General features: G+C 38.2%; 2 protein-coding genes across 2 annotated transcripts; both read left to right on the top strand.

Moving 5' to 3' along the window:
* The first annotated feature begins 339 nt into the window (after positions 1-339).
* On the top strand, positions 340-7874 carry PYURF (PIGY upstream open reading frame). Its single transcript, XM_053700784.1, has 2 exons — positions 340-642; positions 7730-7874. Exons 1-2 carry the CDS (start codon positions 428-430, stop codon positions 7872-7874), a joined length of 360 nt encoding a protein of 119 aa, XP_053556759.1. The 5' UTR covers positions 340-427.
* A 36-nt stretch (positions 7875-7910) lies between these two features.
* PIGY (phosphatidylinositol glycan anchor biosynthesis class Y) lies at positions 7911-8267 on the top strand. The gene has a single exon (XM_053700785.1). It carries the CDS (start codon positions 7911-7913, stop codon positions 8124-8126), a length of 216 nt encoding a protein of 71 aa, XP_053556760.1. The 3' UTR covers positions 8127-8267.
* The last annotated feature ends 10100 nt before the right edge of the window (positions 8268-18367 follow it).

Below are 18367 nucleotides of genomic sequence, written 5' to 3'. Positions count from 1 at the left end.
ATTTACACTATTAAACTCCAATATTCCAGCCCAATACGTCCTTTTCATATGTTTGAAAAGACTAGTAACTTTTTTCCCATGTCTAGTTAACTATAAGGATATCGTACAACCTTTGGTTATGGAATATCTTGAATACCAAACGCATTGTATTATTCAAATTGAAAAGAAACGCGTTGAGGGAAGATTTGCAAATTACACTCATATCTGGTTTTCTTACAAACACACTCAGAAATCCCTTTTGCTTTAATTTATTTAAGTCAGATTACTTTTACCGTAGCAATCATTTAGTTGCTAGGAACCACACTGACACAGTCTACAGCGCACCGGGTGTGTTTAAGTCTTGCACAGGAAGTAAACAGTTTAAGTACCTCCCTGCACAGGCTTGTGGGTAAAGAGTGGTTGGTGTTGTCATTGTTGCTGGTGGATCATGCTGGGAATCGGTGTGTGCAACCGAGTATGTAACTTTATAGCTCAGTTCTCAGTGCCTGCAGCCTCTGTCACCCGGGCACTGCCTGCTCCTGCACTGAGATCTCTGCACACCACTGCTGCGGTGTCTGCAGACAAGGAGTTCAAGGACAGCAAGACGTTTGACCCTGCACTCTTGCAATTCCTGGTTTGCCCTCTGTCGAGGAAATCTGTAAGGTAAGATACAACTGCCAACGATATCAATTCTATATAATTTAGATAAATATAACGATTACTGCTAAAAACATAAATAAAAACATCTAGATGCTAATTATAAGGCTGCTAGTCAACTTATTGGTACAGATCGGTGTACGCTCTGTTTTCACTTGGCTTGCTGCGGTTTAGAACTACTAGAGTTAAAGGGACATGGAACCAACGATATGGAAGTTGGTTTCTTATTCCAGCTGTCATGTAGTGGGATCTAGCTATACTCATAAAGAAATCAGTGGTCATTTACCCATTGATAAGTTAAAATTGTAAGTTGTTCTTGTATTGATGGCAAAGTGTGCCCTTTGTATATAAAATGATTGTATAAAGGGAATTCACCTCTGTATAACTATATTATTTGAATCAGATTTCTATTTAAATAAAACCGGCATTTTTATTTTAAACTCAATTTGTGGCTGTCTGGAAAAAAAAATCTAATTAATAAACTAAATTTCAGAAATAAGAAACAGCTTGAATAAGAAACCATCTTCCATATAGTATGGAACAAAAACCTTTTCTTTTATGCTTCAGATAAAATATTTAATTTTAAACAACTTTGAAATTTGTTTCTTTGATCTAATTTGCTTTGCTTTTTATATCCTTTGTTGAAAAGCATACCTAGCCAGGCTTAGGAGCAGCAATGCACTACTGAGAGCTAGCTGCAGATATATACCTCCTTGTTATTGTTTTACCTAGTGTGTTCAGCAAGCCTTCAGTAGTCCATTGCTGCTCCTTCAACACAGGATACCAAAAGAATGAAGCAAATTTTATAATAAAATAGTATAGAAGTCAACCCCCCAAAAATATGAGCCTAACCTGTGTTACAGGTGTGTTTGTATCAGTTTATAGACATTTAAAACCGAAGTTAACCTTTTAGCCTGTCTCCCTTATGCCCCGGATTACTGTACTAGTGAAAATTTCTGACGAAGCGGACGAGTTCCGTTAAACGTGTAAGGCCACGCCCACCTTACGTCATTTGCACATGCAGATCAGTGTTCCACGCTGGTTCGTGATTGCTCAGCATTTGTGTTCAGCTAAATTTGCTATATTTGAGCCAAAATATTTGCCTGCTGTGGTGTTTCCAGTCAGAGACCAAGGCTCTTCTCCCTTTGAGAATGAACCGTCTTCCAATACCAACAGCTATGGTTCATCATGTGTGGGCACCTTTTTATATGTAGCCTTCGACATGTATACCCTACCTCATACGATTTGAGGTCACATCTTGTGAGTAGGAATTACTCAGGGGATTGTGATTTATGTTTGCCTAAACTGGATTAAAAGTTTGCTACACTATGAGAAGTGTTTTTGTGCGCTTGTTTTTTAAGATTACACTATATATATATATATATATATATATATATATATATATATATATATATATATACATACATACATACATACATACATACATACATACATTTGTATGCAAATGTTTAGGCACCCCTGACAATTTCCATGATTTTCATTTATAAATTATTGGGTGTTTGGATCAGTAATTTCATTTTGATCTATTAAATAACTGAAGGACACAGTGATATTTCTGTAGTGAAATGAGGTTTATTGGATTAACAGAAAATGTGCAATATGCATCAAAACAAAATTAGACAGGGGCATAAATTTGGCCACCCCAACAGAAATATCGCAATAATATTTAGTAGATCCTCCTTTAGCAGAAATAACAGCCTCTAGACGCTTCCTATAGCCTGTAATGAGAGTCTGGATGAAGGTATTTTGGACCATTCCTCCTTGCAAAACATCTCCAGTTCAGTTAGGTTTGATGGTTGCCGAGCATGGACAGCCCACTTCAAATCACCCCACAGATTTTCTATGATATTCAGGTCTGGGGACTTGGATTGCCATTCCAGAACATTGTACTTGTTCCGCTGCAAAAAAGCCAGAGTAGATTTTGAGCAGTGTTTTGGGTCGTTGTCTTGTTGAAATATCCAGCTCCGGCGTAACTTCAACTTTGTGACTGATTCTTCAACATTATTCTCAAGTATCTGCTGATATTGAGTGGAATCCATGCGACCCTCAACTTTAACAAGATTCCCAGTACCGGCACTGGCCACACAGCCCCACAGCATGAATAAACATCCAATAAATTTTACTGTGGGTAGCAAGTGTTTGTCTTGGAATACTGTGTCCTTTTGCCGCCATGCATAACGCCTCTTGTTATGCCCAAATAACTCAATCTTTGTTTCCTCAGTCCACAGCACCTTCTTCCAAAATAAAGCTGGCTTGTCCAAATGTGCGTTTGCATACCTCAAGCTACTCTGTTTGTGGTGTGTGTGCAGAAAAGGCTTCTTCCGCATCACTCTCCCATACAGCTTCTCCTTGTGCAAAGTGTGCTGAATTGTTGAACGATGCACAGTGACACCATCTGCAGCAAGATGATGTTGTAGGTCTTTGGAGGTGGTCTGTGGGCTGTTTTTGACCGTTCACACCATCCTTTGGCTCTCCGATATTTTACTTGGCCTGCCATTTCTGCCCTTAACAACAACTGTGCCTGTGGTCTTCCATTTCCTCACTATGTTCCTCACAGTGGACACTGACAGCTTAAATCTCTGTAATAGCTTTTTTTTTAGCCTTCCCCTAAACCATAATGTTGAACAATCTTTATTTTTAGATCATTTGAGAGTTGTTTTGAGGCCCCCATGTTGCCACTCTTCAGAGGAGAGTCAAAGAGAACAACAACTTGCAATTGGCCTCCTTAAATACCTTTTATCATGATTGGATGCACCGTTTATGAAGTTCACCAAACCAATTGTGTGTCCAATTAATCAGTGCTAGGCAGTTACAGGTATTCAAATCACTAAAATTAGGGATGCACCGAAATTTCGGCCGCAGAAAGTTTCGGCTGAAAATGGCATTTTTGGCTATTTTGGTTTTCGTTTTTTTTTGCCTGTTATTTTCGGAAAAATTATTGTATAGCATGTTCAAATTAGATGCTAGCCTAGAGCTGCTGTTTAAGTTTATTACTTGACTTACTGTTCTGCATATAATGAGTTTTCTAGGACTATACTTTATTTGGATAATTGGTAAAAAAAAAAACCTGTTAAATATGATTCTGTTACATAGAACTACATGAAGAATAATACAGATAATACAGTATATTGATATTTATAATTGTTTTAAGTAGGGATGCACCAAAATGATGGACGCAGAAACATTTTGGCCAAAAATGGCATTATTTTTTGCCTGTTGTTTTTTTTTTTTGGTAAAATTATCGTATAGCATATTATTGTTTTAAGATATTTTTGTCCAATTTTAGTGTTGCTTTCAATAAAAGGGTGGGCTTTTTTTATTGGCTCTATTTATGCAAAAAAAAATAAAATAAAAAAGATTAATTTGAAAAATACATTTTCGGTATCTGTTTCGGTTTTCGGCCAAGTGCATCCCGGATTTTCGGATTCGGTTTCGGTCCAAAATGTTCATTTCGGTGCATCACTAAATAAAATGACAAGGGTGCCCAAATTTATGCACCTGTCTAATTTTGTTTGGATGCATATTGCACATTTTCTGTTAATCCAATAAACCTCATTTCACTACTGTAATATTACTGTGTCCTTCGATTATTGCTGAATCAAAAACCCAATTATTTATAAATGAAAATCATGGAAAATGTGTATGTATATGTATATATATATATATATATATATATATATATATATATATATATATATATATATTATATACATACATACATACATATACAGGGAGTGCAGAATTATTAGGCAAGTTGTATTTTTGAGGATTAATTTTATTATTGAACAACAACCATGTTCTCAATGAACCCAAAAAACTCATTAATATCAAAGCTGAATATTTTTGGAAGTAATTTTTAGTTTGTTTTTAGTTTTAGCTATTTTAGGGGGATATCTGTGTGTGCAGGTGACTATTACTGTGCATAATTATTAGGCAACTTAACAAAAAACAAATATATACCCATTTCAATTATTTATTTTTACCAGTGAAACCAATATAACATCTCAACATTCACAAATATACATTTCTGACATTCAAAAACAAAACAAAAACAAATCAGTGACCAATATAGCCACCTTTCTTTGCAAGGACACTCAAAAGCCTGCCATCCATGGATTCTGTCAGTGTTTTGATCTGTTCACCATCAACATTGCGTGCAGCAGCAACCACAGCCTCCCAGACACTGTTCAGAGAGGTGTAGTGTTTTCCCTCCTTGTAAATCTCACATTTGATGATGGACCACAGGTTCTCAATGGGGTTCAGATCAGGTGAACAAGGAGGCCATGTCATTAGATTTTCTTCTTTTATACCCTTTCTTGCCAGCCACGCTGTGGAGTACTTGGACGCATGTGATGGAGCATTGTCCTGCATGAAAATCATGTTTTTCTTGAAGGATGCAGACTTCTTCCTGTACCACTGCTTGAAGAAGGTGTCTTCCAGAAACTGGCAGTAGGACTGGGAGTTGAGCTTGACTCCATCCTCAACCCGAAAAGGCCCCACAAGCTCATCTTTGATGATACCAGCCCAAACCAGTACTCCACCTCCACCTTGCTGGCGTCTGAGTCGGACTGGAGCTCTCTGCCCTTTACCAATCCAGCCACGGGCCCATCCATCTGGCCCATCAAGACTCACTCTCATTTCATCAGTCCATAAAACCTTAGAAAAATCAGTCTTGAGATATTTCTTGGCCCAGTCTTGACGTTTCAGCTTGTGTGTCTTGTTCAGTGGTGGTCGTCTTTCATCCTTTCTTACCTTGGCCATGTCTCTGAGTATTGCACACCTTGTGCTTTTGGGCACTCCAGTGATGTTGCAGCTCTGAAATATGGCCAAACTGGTGGCATCTTGGCAGCTGCACGCTTGACTTTTCTCAGTTCATGGGCAGTTATTTTGTGCCTTGGTTTTTCCACACGCTTCTTGCGACCCTGTTGACTATTTTGAATGAAACGCTTGATTGTTCGATGATCACGCTTCAGAAGCTTTGCAAGTCCTTCTTTTGACCCATTTTGCCAAAGGAAAGGAAGTTGCCTAATAATTATGCACACCTGATATAGGGTGTTGATGTCATTAGACCACAACCCTTCTCATTACAGAGATGCACATCACCTAATATGCTTAATTGGTAGTAGGCTTTCGAGCCTATACAGCTTGGAGTAAGACAACATGCATAAAGAGGATGATGTGGTCAAAATACTCATTTGCCTAATAATTCTGCACTCCCTGTATGTATGTATGTATGTATTTTTATTTTTTTATTTTTTTATAAAAAAAAATTTAACCAGCACTAGTCACAATATAAATCTAACTAACATTTATCCTGCAAAATAATACTGAGATTTTTTTTGGTCACCCTACCAGTAATGAAGGAAAACCAATAAAATTTAATAACCAGCACAAGGTTGAAAAACAAAAAAAAAATAGATAAAACCCAATGTCTAGAAGTCAGTGAACAGGGATGTAGGCATGTAGCCACCAATTGGCAAACGCTACCCAGGTGCTGAACCAAAAATGGGCCGGCTATTATGCTTACATTTCTGTTTTTTTTCAAATAAAGATAGCAGGAGAACAACGAAAAATTGATATGAGTAAATTAGAAAGTTGCTTAAAATTGCATGCTCTATATGAATCATGAAATAAAAAAAATTGTGTTTTTGTGTTCCTTTAATTTCAAACCATAATACAATAATAATGTCCTAAAAAGGACAACTCCACTAAACAAACTTACAACCTTAGTGTGATTCACTCCCCCCCCCCTGTTTCATGGCCGATAGCTGGATACATCGTCTTCAGGTGACGGATGAAGAGCACACAAATAGCTATAGATGTGTTTCACACCGTATTATGGTCCTTTTTCAATATTGATTTAACCAACTGAGTGTCCAAATACAGTGCTTTAAATAGAAAAACCACCACTGTCTTTTTTTTTTTAATTTTTTATCTTTCATAGTGTCAAATTCAATATATATTTATTTTTGTCAAACCCTATTTAAGAGTCATAAAATATTAGGAGCTATTGCTCACTGCATAGCAGAAATAAAGCTGACATTTACCTATAGTACATTTTATTTATTCTTGCACTGTGATGACAAAGTGGCTGCTGGACTTTTTAAGCTCTCATTTCAGCATGAACAAATCACATTAATAATCCTATTATATAAAAACATCAGGCATTTTGTTTCAGACATTTGGAAATGATAGTCAAACATTTCTCTGTGCTATCTAAAATAAAATGGTGGAAATTTCATTACAGAGGTTTTTGTATGTAAAATATTTTAGCATGTGTAACTGCTGCTCTTTAATGTACATGACAGAATTTTTTGAGTACCATTTCCCTTTAATCCCTCAGCTGCTGAGCCATTTACCACCTCTGTGCTGAACTGTTTTGGAACTTTTAGATGCTGCTCTCATGTTAGCAATACTGGAAGTATTTTTTTTTTTTAGTGAGAAACCCACTATATATTTTTTTTTTTTAAATGTATATCGTGACATTTGAGAACTCTTTGCAATAAGATAGTCTGTCCTTTCAAATGAGGGGCTGTATGTCCATTGGTTGCAAATTATTGCCATAAAATGTCAATAACAATCGCTTTTATATTTAAAAAAAAAAAAAAAAAACTATTTCAGTTGAAGGGGTGAGGTTCAGCAGACATTGTTCCCCCTTCTATTTAAACCTAGAGACACACGTGACCCCTCATTTGATGGGTGAAATTCTCATATTAAGAATGGGAAGGCACTTGCACCGTTCAGTTTAGCTAATCACCTGCCTCCTGTATAACAGAAGCTAAGATGTGCCTGGATGAATTTAGCTGCAACTTTAACCAGTAGCGTTTAAAAGATTGTATCTATGAACTATTTAGGATTGTACTTTATTTTTAAAGGTGTTTTAAAGTTCTTTTTTGTATATGCAGCATAGTATATATCATTAATTTTACATTCTCTGCATGCAGCAGGCACACTAATGTGAAAAAAGATATAGGAGCATTACACAAACCACAATGCAATTTTTCAATATTCTGACCATTAAAAAAAAAATAAAAATAAATACAGATTCTTATCATTTTTTTTTCCCCCCTAGGTACGAAGAGTCCACTAATGAGCTAATTAATGATGAACTGGGTATCGCTTACCCAATTGTAGATGGTATCCCTAATATGATACCTCAGGATGCCAGAATGATTAAAAAAGATCAGGAGCCTGTGGACACAAATCCCACTTTGTAGACTGTTGACTAACTGTGAAGATTCCATACCGGAGCCATGTTTGTGTCCTTGCCGACCCTGACTGTTCTGGTCCCTCTTATATCATTAGCAGGCTTATTTTATTCGGCCGCTGTGGAAGATAATTTCCCTGAAGGATGTACCAGTGCAGCAAGCGTTTGCTTTTATAGCTTATTGCTTCCCCTTACTGTGCCTGTATATGTGTTTTTTCACTTGTGGACTTGGATGGGACTCAAACTGTTCAGGCACAATTAATACACTTGCAGCAATAATTGCCAGGTCTCCTGTGTATATACTGTGTTTAAAAATAATATATATATTTTATATTTTGTGATGCCCGGCCTAGAAATGGAATGGTATGAGATGTTTAAAAATAAAAAAGGAATATAAAATCAAGCTTAAATATGCCATTTCACTTAGTCATGATGACTGTCTATGAACACGCTTGTGGTGAAAGAAGAAACTTATGCTACAGTAAATCTACAGTTAGTGTTTTGCATTCCGTATTTAGAACAGTGCTGTAGGTCATAAAGTAATTGTTGAAAACTAGCCAGAGGGAGTTATAGCTGCAATATCCACACGTGTCAGTTATAGAAATTGCAGTATATGCCATGTGAACTCAAACCCCCCCCCCCAAATATTGCAAGCGAAACCCTTAGGTGTAGAGAGACATGCCTTTTTCCAAGTATGCACACACTTTTTTTGACATATGGAAAGCATATCAAAGTGGCAGTGACATTGTGTACCAGTTTACAAATAAGAGGACCTTTTTTTTTTCCCTTCTTCAAAATAAAAATACTAGGTGTTTTGTGCTGCATATACAATAATAAATAGGTGAGCATAACACATTATAGAGTGCGCTATTGTTGGATTTTCTTTGTTTAAAGGTAAAAAAAACCTGTAACAATAAAGCAGTTTACTTTTGTCTAAAAGGCACCCATCATAGTGTACTGTAACTATATATAAAAACACCTGTAACAATAAAGCAGTTTACTTTTGTCTAAAAGGCACCCATTATAGTGTACTGTAACTATATATAAAAAAAAAAAGCCTGTTGCTGCTCCCCAGCTTAAAGGGACATAAAACCCAACATTTTTTTTTCGAGATTAAGAGTGTGCAATTTCTCTTGTTAAGTGTATCCAGTCCACGGATCATCCATTACTTATGGGATATTAACTCCTCCCCAACAGGAAGTGCAAGAGGATTCACCCAGCAGAGCTGCTATATAGCTCCTCCCCTAACTGCCATTACCAGTCATTCTCTTGCACCCAGCAACTAGATAGGTCGTGTGAGAGGACTATGGTGATTATACTTAGTTTTATATCTTCAATCAAAAGTTTGTTATTTTAAAATAGCACCGGAGTGTGTTATTACCTCTCTGGCAGAGTTTGAGGAAGAATCTACCAGAGTTTTGCTATGATTTTAGCCGGAGTAGTTAAGATCATATTGCTGTTCTCGGCCATCTGAGGAGTGAGGTAAACTTCAGATCAGGGGACAGCGGGCAGATGAATCTGCATAGAGGTATGTAGCAGTTTTTATTTTCTGACAATGGAATTGATGAGAAAATCCTGCCATACCGATATAATGTCATGTATGTATACTTTACACTTCAGTATTCTGGGAGAATGGTACTTCACTAGAATTACACTGTAAGAAAGACATAAAGCTGTTTAATAACTAGAGATTATGTTTAACGTTTTTGCTGGAATGTAAAATCGTTTTCATTTGCTGAGGTACTGAGTGAATAAATGTTTGGGCACCATTTTTCCACTTGGCAGTTGCTTAAATCTGTTTTTTCTGTCAGTTTCTGTTCTCCCTCACTGCTGTGTGTGTGGGGGAGGGGCGCTTTTACTATGCATCAAATATTTCAGTCAGCAACTCATTGTATTCCCTGCATGATCTGGTTCATCTCTACAGAGCTCAGGGGTCTTCAAAACTTATTTTGAGGGAGGTAATTTCTCTCGGCAGAGCTGTGAGAATTATAGTTTGACTGAAATAAAAACTTTTATTCTGTAATTTGTTTCCTGCTTTCAGAAATTGTTATCTTTGCTAATGGGATTAAACCTTTGCTAAAGTTGTGTTGTTTACAAGGATTGAGGCTATAACTGTTTCAATTTATTAATTTTTAACTGTCATAGATCTTCTGTGCTTCTTAAAGGCACAGTACGTTTTAATATTATTCTATTTGAATTGTATTTCCAAGTTGCAAGTTTATTTGCTAGTGTGTTAAACATGTCTGATTCAGAAGATGATACCTGTGTCATTTGTTGCAATGCCAAAGTGGAGCCCAATAGAAATTTATGTACTAACTGTATTGATGCTACTTTAAATAAAAATCAATCTGTACAAATTGAACAAATTTCACCAAACAACGAGGGGAGAGTTATGCCAACTAACTCGCCTCACGTGTCAGTACCTACATCTCCCGCTCAGAGGGAGGTGCGTGATATTGTAGCGCCGAGTACAGCTGGGCGGCCATTACAAATCACATTACAGGATATGGCTACTGTTATGACTGAAGTTTTGGCTAAATTACCAGAACTAAGAGGTAAGCGTGATCACTCTGGGGTGAGAACAGAGTGCGCTGATAATATTAGGGCCATGTCAGACACTGCGTCACAATTTGCAGAACATGAGGACGGAGAGCTTCATTCTGCGGGTGACGGTTCTGATCCAAACAAACTGGATTCAGATATTTCAAATTTTAAATTTAAGCTGGAAAACCTCTGTGTATTACTAGGGGAGGTGTTAGCGGCTCTGAATGATTGTAACACAGTTGCAATACCAGAGAAAATGTGTAGGTTGGATAAATATTTTGCGGTACCGGCGAGTACTGACGTTTTTCCTATACCTAAGAGACTTACTGAAATTGTTACTAAGGAGTGGGATAGACCCGGTGTGCCGTTCTCACCCCCTCCGATATTTAGAAAGATGTTTCCAATAGACGCCACCACACGGGACTTATGGCAAACGGTCCCTAAGGTGGAGGGAGCAGTTTCTACTTTAGCTAAGCGTACCACTATCCCGGTGGAGGATAGCTGTGCCTTTTCAGATCCAATGGATAAAAAGTTAGAGGGTTACCTTAAGAAAATGTTTGTTCAACAAGGTTTTATATTGCAACCTCTTGCATGCATTGCGCCTGTCACGGCTGCAGCAGCATTTTGGTTTGAGTCTCTGGAAGAGACACTTGAATCAGCTCCATTAGATGAGATTACACACAAGCTTAAAGCCCTTAAGTTAGCTAACTCATTTATTTCAGATGCCGTAGTACATTTAACTAAACTTACGGCTAAGAATTCCGGATTCGCCATTCAGGCACGCAGAGCACTGTGGCTAAAATCCTGGTCAGCTGACGTTACTTCTAAATCTAAATTGCTTAATATACCTTTCAAAGGGCAGACCTTATTCGGGCCCGGGTTGAAAGAAATTATCGCTGACATTACAGGAGGTAAAGGCCATGCCCTGCCTCAAGACAGAGCCAAACCTAAGGCTAGACAGTCTAATTTTCGTTCCTTTCGTAATTTCAAAGCAGGAGCAGCATCAACTTCCTCTGCACCAAAACAGGAAGGAGCTGTTGCTCGCTACAGACAAGGCTGGAGACCTAACCAGTCCTGGAACAAGGGCAAGCAGGCCAGGAAACCTGCTGCTGCCCCTAAGACAGCATGAATCGAGGGCCCCCGATCCGGGAACGGATCTAGTGGGGGGCAGACTTTCTCTCTTCGCCCAGGCTTGGGCAAGAGATGTCCAGGATCCCTGGGCGTTAGAGATCATATCTCAGGGATACCTTCTAGACTTCAAATTCTCTCCCCCAAGAGGGAGATTTCATCTGTCAAGGTTGTCAACAAACCAAATAAAGAAAGAGGCGTTTCTACGCTGCGTACAAGATCTTTTATTAATGGGAGTGATCCATCCGGTTCCGCGGTCGGAACAAGGACAAGGGTTTTACTCAAATCTGTTTGTGGTTCCCAAAAAAGAGGGAACTTTCAGGCCAATCTTGGATTTAAAGATCCTAAACAAATTCCTAAGAGTTCCATCGTTCAAAATGGAAACTATTCGGACAATTTTACCCATGATCCAAAAGGGTCAGTACATGACCACAGTGGATTTAAAGGATGCTTACCTTCACATACCGATTCACAAAGATCATTACCGGTATCTAAGGTTTGCCTTTCTAGACAGGCATTACCAGTTTGTAGCTCTTCCATTCGGATTGGCTACGGCTCCGAGAATCTTCACAAAGGTTCTGTGTGCTCTTCTGGCGGTACTAAGACCGCGAGGAATTGCGGTAGCTCCGTACCTAGACGACATTCTGATACAAGCTTCAAGCTTTCAAACTGCCAAGTCTCATACAGAGTTAGTACTGGCATTTCTAAGGTCGCATGGATGGAAGGTGAACGAAAAGAAGAGTTCTCTCTTTCCACTCACAAGAGTTCCCTTCTTGGGGACTCTTATAGATTCTGTAGAAATGAAGATTTACCTGACAGAAGACAGGTTAACAAAGCTTCAAAATGCATGCCGTGTCCTTCATTCCATTCAACACCCGTCAGTAGCTCAATGCATGGAGGTGATCGGCTTAATGGTAGCAGCAATGGACATAGTACCCTTTGCACGTCTACATCTCAGACCGCTGCAATTGTGCATGCTAAGTCAGTGGAATGGGGATTACTCAGACTTGTCCCCTACTCTGAATCTGGATCAAGAGACCAGAAATTCTCTTCTATGGTGGCTTTCTCGGCCACATCTGTCCAGGGGGATGCCATTCAGCAGGCCGGACTGGACAATTGTAACAACAGACGCCAGCCTACTAGGTTGGGGCGCTGTCTGGAATTCTCTGAAGGCTCAGGGACAATGGAATCAGGAGGAGAGTCTCCTACCAATAAACATTCTGGAATTGAGAGCAGTTCTCAATGCCCTTCTGGCTTGGCCCCAGTTAACAACTCGGGGGTTCATCAGGTTTCAGTCGGACAACATCACGACTGTAGCTTACATCAACCATCAGGGAGGGACAAGAAGCTCCCTAGCAATGATGGAAGTATCAAAGATAATTCGCTGGGCAGAGTCTCACTCTTGCCACCTGTCAGCAATCCACATCCCGGGAGTGGAGAACTGGGAGGCGGATTTCTTAAGTCGTCAGACTTTTCATCCGGGGGAGTGGGAACTTCATCCGGAGGTCTTTGCCCAAATACTTCGACGTTGGGGCAAACCAGAGATAGATCTCATGGCGTCTCGACAGAACGCCAAGCTTCCTCGTTACGGGTCCAGATCCAGGGATCCGGGAGCGGTTCTGATAGATGCTTTGACAGCACCTTGGACCTTCGGGATGGCTTATGTGTTTCCACCCTTCCCGATGCTTCCTCGATTGATTGCCAGAATCAAACAGGAGAGAGCATCAGTGATTCTAATAACGCCTGCATGGCCACGCAGGACTTGGTATGCAGATCTAGTGGACATGTCATCCTGTCCACCTTGGTCGCTACCTCTGAAACAGGACCTTCTGATCCAGGGTCCCTTCAAACATCAAAATCTAATTTCTCTGAAGCTGACTGCTTGAAAATTGAACGCTTGATTTTATCAAAACGTGGTTTTTCTGAGTCAGTTATTGATACCTTAATACAGGCTAGGAAGCCTGTTACCAGAAAGATTTACCATAAGATATGGCGCAAATACTTATATTGGTGCGAATCCAAGAGTTACTCATGGAGTAAGGTTAGGATTCCGAGGATATTGTCTTTTCTACAAGAAGGTTTAGAAAAGGGTTTATCCGCTAGTTCCTTAAAGGGACAGATTTCAGCTCTGTCCATTCTTTTACACAAACGTCTGTCAGAAGTTCCGGACGTTCAAGCTTTTTGTCAGGCTTTAGCTAGGATCAAGCCTGTGTTTAAAACTGTTGCTCCACCATGGAGTTTGAACTTAGTTCTTAATGTTTTACAGGGGGTTCCGTTTGAACCCCTTCATTCCATTGATATCAAGTTGTTATCTTGGAAAGTTCTGTTTTTAATGGCGATTTCCTCGGCTCGAAGAGTCTCTGAGTTATCTGCCTTACATTGTGATTCTCCTTATCTGATTTTTCATTCAGACAAGGTAGTTCTGCGTACTAAACCTGGGTTCCTACCTAAGGTGGTCACTAACAGGAATATCAATCAAGAGATTGTGGTTACATCTTTGTGTCCTAATCCTTCTTCGAAAAAGGAACGTCTGCTACACAATCTAGATGTAGTCCATGCCCTGAAATTTTATCTACAGGCAACTAAGGATTTTCGACAAACGTCTTCCCTGTTTGTCGTTTATTCTGGTCAGAGGAGAGGTCAAAAAGCTTCGGCTACCTCTCTCTCCTTTTGGCTTCGTAGCATAATACGGTTAGCCTATGAGACTGCTTGACAGCAGCCTCCTGAAAGAATTACAGCACATTCTACTAGAGCTGTGGCTTTCACTTGGGCCTTTAAGAATGAGGCTTCTGTTGAACAGATTTGCAAGGCTGCAACTTGGTCTTCTCTTCATACTTTTTCCAAATTTTACAAATTTGACACTTTTGCTTCTTCGGAGGCTGTTTTTGGGAGAAAGGTTCTTCAGGCAGTGGTTCCTTCCGTATAAAGAGCCTGCCTGTCCCTCCCGTCATCCGTGTACTTTAGCTTTGGTATTGGTATCCCATAAGTAATGGATGATCCGTGGACTGGATACACTTAACAAGAGAAAACATAATTTATGCTTACCTGATAAATTTATTTCTCTTGTAGTGTATCCAGTCCACGGCCCGCCCTGTCACTTTAAGGCAGGTAATTTTTCCATTAAACTACAGTCACCACTGTACCCTATGGTTTTCCTTTCTCTGCATGTTTTCGGTCGAATGACTGGTAATGGCAGTTAGGGGAGGAGCTATATAGCAGCTCTGCTGGGTGAATCCTCTTGCACTTCCTGTTGGGGAGGAGTTAATATCCCATAAGTAATGGATGATCCGTGGACTGGATACACTACAAGAGAAATAAATTTATCAGGTAAGCATAAATTATGTTTTTAAACAACTATCCATTTAACTTATCTAATTTGAGTTCTCTTGATATCCTTTGTTGACAAGCATACTTAGGTAGGCTCAGGAGCGACAATGAGGTAGCTGCTGACTGGTGGCTGCACATATATGCTTCTTATGAATGGCTCACCTGATGTGTTCAGCTTGTTCCCAGTAGGTCATTTCTGCTTCAGCAATTGATAACAAGAGAATAAAGCAAATTTGATATTAGAAGTAAATTGGAAAGGCGTTTAAAATTGGATGTTCTGTGTAAATTATGAAATGAGCATTTTGAGTTTTATCTCTTTAAGATGTAGACTAGCAGTCTATAAGCAACTGTAGGGACGCGGTACTATAGACGTTTGTTTCCCTTTAATGTGTTTAAAATGATTGGTATAGCTACTGAAGAGCATTAAAGGGACATTGTACACTAGATTTATCTTTGCATAAATGCTTTGTAGATTATCCATTTATATAGCCCGTGTGGGAGTGTTTTTTATAACAAATTATAGTTTTGCTTATATTTAAATAACATTTTGCTGATTTTCAGACTCCCAAAGTTTTAGAGGTATACTGGCTCCTGGATGTGTAATGGGTCTTTTCATATGGGGGGGGCTGTCTGCTCTTCTTGCTTTCTCATCCCCTTTCACTGGGTATCCCAGCGCAACCTTATCAACAGTTGTAAACTGGGAGCTTCTAAGTTTTTAAATGGTTTTATATTGGATTTTTATATCAGTATCTGTACATATTCTTATTTATAGTAGTGTCTATTATATGCAGTTATATTAAAATTGGTGTATACTGTCCCTTTAAGTATATAGCAAATAGTTTTTATGTTTATTTCTGCATTTGAAATGGCTGTTTTTTTCTCATTAAATCCATCACCCAGGACTTGCCCATAATAAGAATTTAAAGCAGACATGTTGATGTTGTTTATGTTAGGTATTAAAATGCTAATTATGTCTGGTGTGTTGAATTAGCTCAAACAGCTATTTCACAAACAAAATCTTTCTCTCCCTCAGCAGGTAAAATGGATCATTGGTAACACATTAAAGGGGAGAACATTTTAGAGTACAATGTCCCTTTAAGGGCAGCACAGTGCATCTTTATTTTCTGGCAAATTATAAAAGTTGCAGAACTTAGTGCCGCGTAGTATATTTTATGTCTCTAAGATTAAACTGTTAAAGGGACATGAAATTAAACATTTTTCTTTTGTGATTCAGATGGAGAATACAATTTGAAACATCTTTACATTTTACTTCTATTATCTAATTTGCTTCATTCTCCTGGCATCCTTTTTGTTTAAGAAGCATTGATGCACTACTGGTAACTAGCTGAATGCACTGGGTGAGCCAATAACATGAGACATATGTGCAGCCCTCAATCAACAGCTTCTGAGCCTACCTAGGTATCCTTTATCAAGAGAACAAAGCAAATTAAAGGGTTCTTAAACACCAAAAATGTTTAATAAAGATAGATAATCCCTTGATTTACCATTCCCCAGTTTTGCATAACTAACACTTTACTTTGTACCCCCTAATTTCAGTTCTTTTGACAGACTAGCATTTCAGGCAATTAGTGCTGACTCTTAACGTGCTCACGTTCAAATGCATTCAGATAAGAGGCAGCCTTCAAGGTCTTAGAAATTGGCATGATCCTACATAGGTTTAGCTTGCAACTAAGAATAACAAGAGAACAAAGCAACTTTGATGATAAAGTACATTAGAAAGTTGTTTAAAATTGCATGCCCTATCTAAATAATTAAAGTTTAATTTGGACTTTAATGTCCCTTTACATAATAGAAGTATGTTGGAAAGTTATTTAAAATCACATGCTCTTTCTGAATCAGTGTCCCCAGAAAAAAAAAATGCAGTACAAGCTAGTGTGTGTGTGTGTGGCATTTTTTAGATACTTTCTATTCTGCAGTCGTCTTGAGACATTAAAGGGATATATTAACTTTAGTTGATCACTTTAAAGCGACATGAAACGCATTTATTTATTTTTATAAATATAGTTTTGATGCAACATAGAAAAATGTTTATATTCATCAGTTCACAGGATATCACAAGATTCCTTATCAAACAAAAGTATACATAGAGGTTTGTAGATGGATTTTGCTATTGTGTGACATAATACTTGGCAGATGAATGTTTGCATTAAACTATAATGTGCATTCAGATCCGTCGTGAGGAACTCCGTAAAGAGCCGAATCCCATGAGTGTCCACCTACTGCATTCAGATCCTCACAAAGGATCCGAATGCACACCCCTAATATACATATATATGTAGTAAGCTATAGAAGCCTCCTTAAAGGGACATAGAGATGCAAAAAGTAAATGCTCTAATAAGTTAGAGCATTTTATTATTGCACTGTGGCTGGCATATAGCTATGTATTTAACCCCTGCAAATGGATTAAACACATTGTTAAAGTCATTTCCAGAGCAGCAATTCACTGCTGGGAGCTGAACATATCTAGGGAGCTAATGACAAGCCACCAATCACCAGCTAGCTCTAAGTAGTGCATTGGTGTTAATATGTACATATGCTTTTCAAACATAATAGATAATAGAAGTGAATGCAAAATTGTCTTAAAATAACATACATAAAACTTTAATTTTTTTACTTAACTTTCCCTTTACGCTTCCTTTATCAGTTACCCATCCACTTATTTTATACTTTCAAGTCATATTCCCCACAGATTTCACATAAATACACTGTGTATTATTCCAGAAAACTACTACTACTGCAAAACATGTCCGTTTGTCTCTAGGGATTCTTTTATAATCCATTCACAGTGACAGAAAAGTGCAAAAAGAAAATTCTCAAATGTCTTTGGTTAACCCCTTAATGACCAGACCATTTTTCAATTCTATTACCCTTAAGGACAAGGGCTATTTTTACATTTCTGCGGTGTTTGTGTTCAGCTGTAATACTCCTCTTGCTTATTTACTGTACCCATACATATTATATACCCTTTTTTTCTCGCCATTAAATGGACTTTCTAAAGATATCATTATTTTCATCATATCTTATAATTTACTATATATTTTTTTTTTTTAATAAAATGATGAAAAAATGGGAAAAAAACACACTTTTACTAACTTTGACCCCCAAAATCTGTTACACATCTACAACCACCAAAAAACACCCATGCTAAATAGCTTCTAATTTATGTCCTGAGTTTAGAAATACACAATGTTAACATGTTCTTTGCTTTTTTTTTGCAAGTTATAGGGCAATAAGTACAAGTAGCACTTTGCTATTTCCAAACCATTTTTTTCTCTCAAAATTTAGCGATAGTTACATTGGGACTCTGATATCTGTCAGGAATCCATGAATAACCCTTAACGTGTGTGTATATATATATATTTGAAAAGAAGACAACCTAAGGTATTAAACTTGGGGTATTTTGACTCTTTTCATGCAACCATTTTACCACCAATCTATGCCAAAGTTAAAAAAAAAAAAAAAAGTGGTGATTTTTTGAAAAAA

The sequence above is a fragment of the Bombina bombina genome, chromosome 2 (genome assembly GCF_027579735.1).
Source record: "Bombina bombina isolate aBomBom1 chromosome 2, aBomBom1.pri, whole genome shotgun sequence".
In the NCBI taxonomy this organism is placed as follows: Eukaryota; Metazoa; Chordata; class Amphibia; order Anura; family Bombinatoridae; genus Bombina; species Bombina bombina.
The sequence above is the reverse complement of the archived record's forward strand: the minus strand, read 5'-3'. Positions and strand labels throughout refer to the sequence as shown.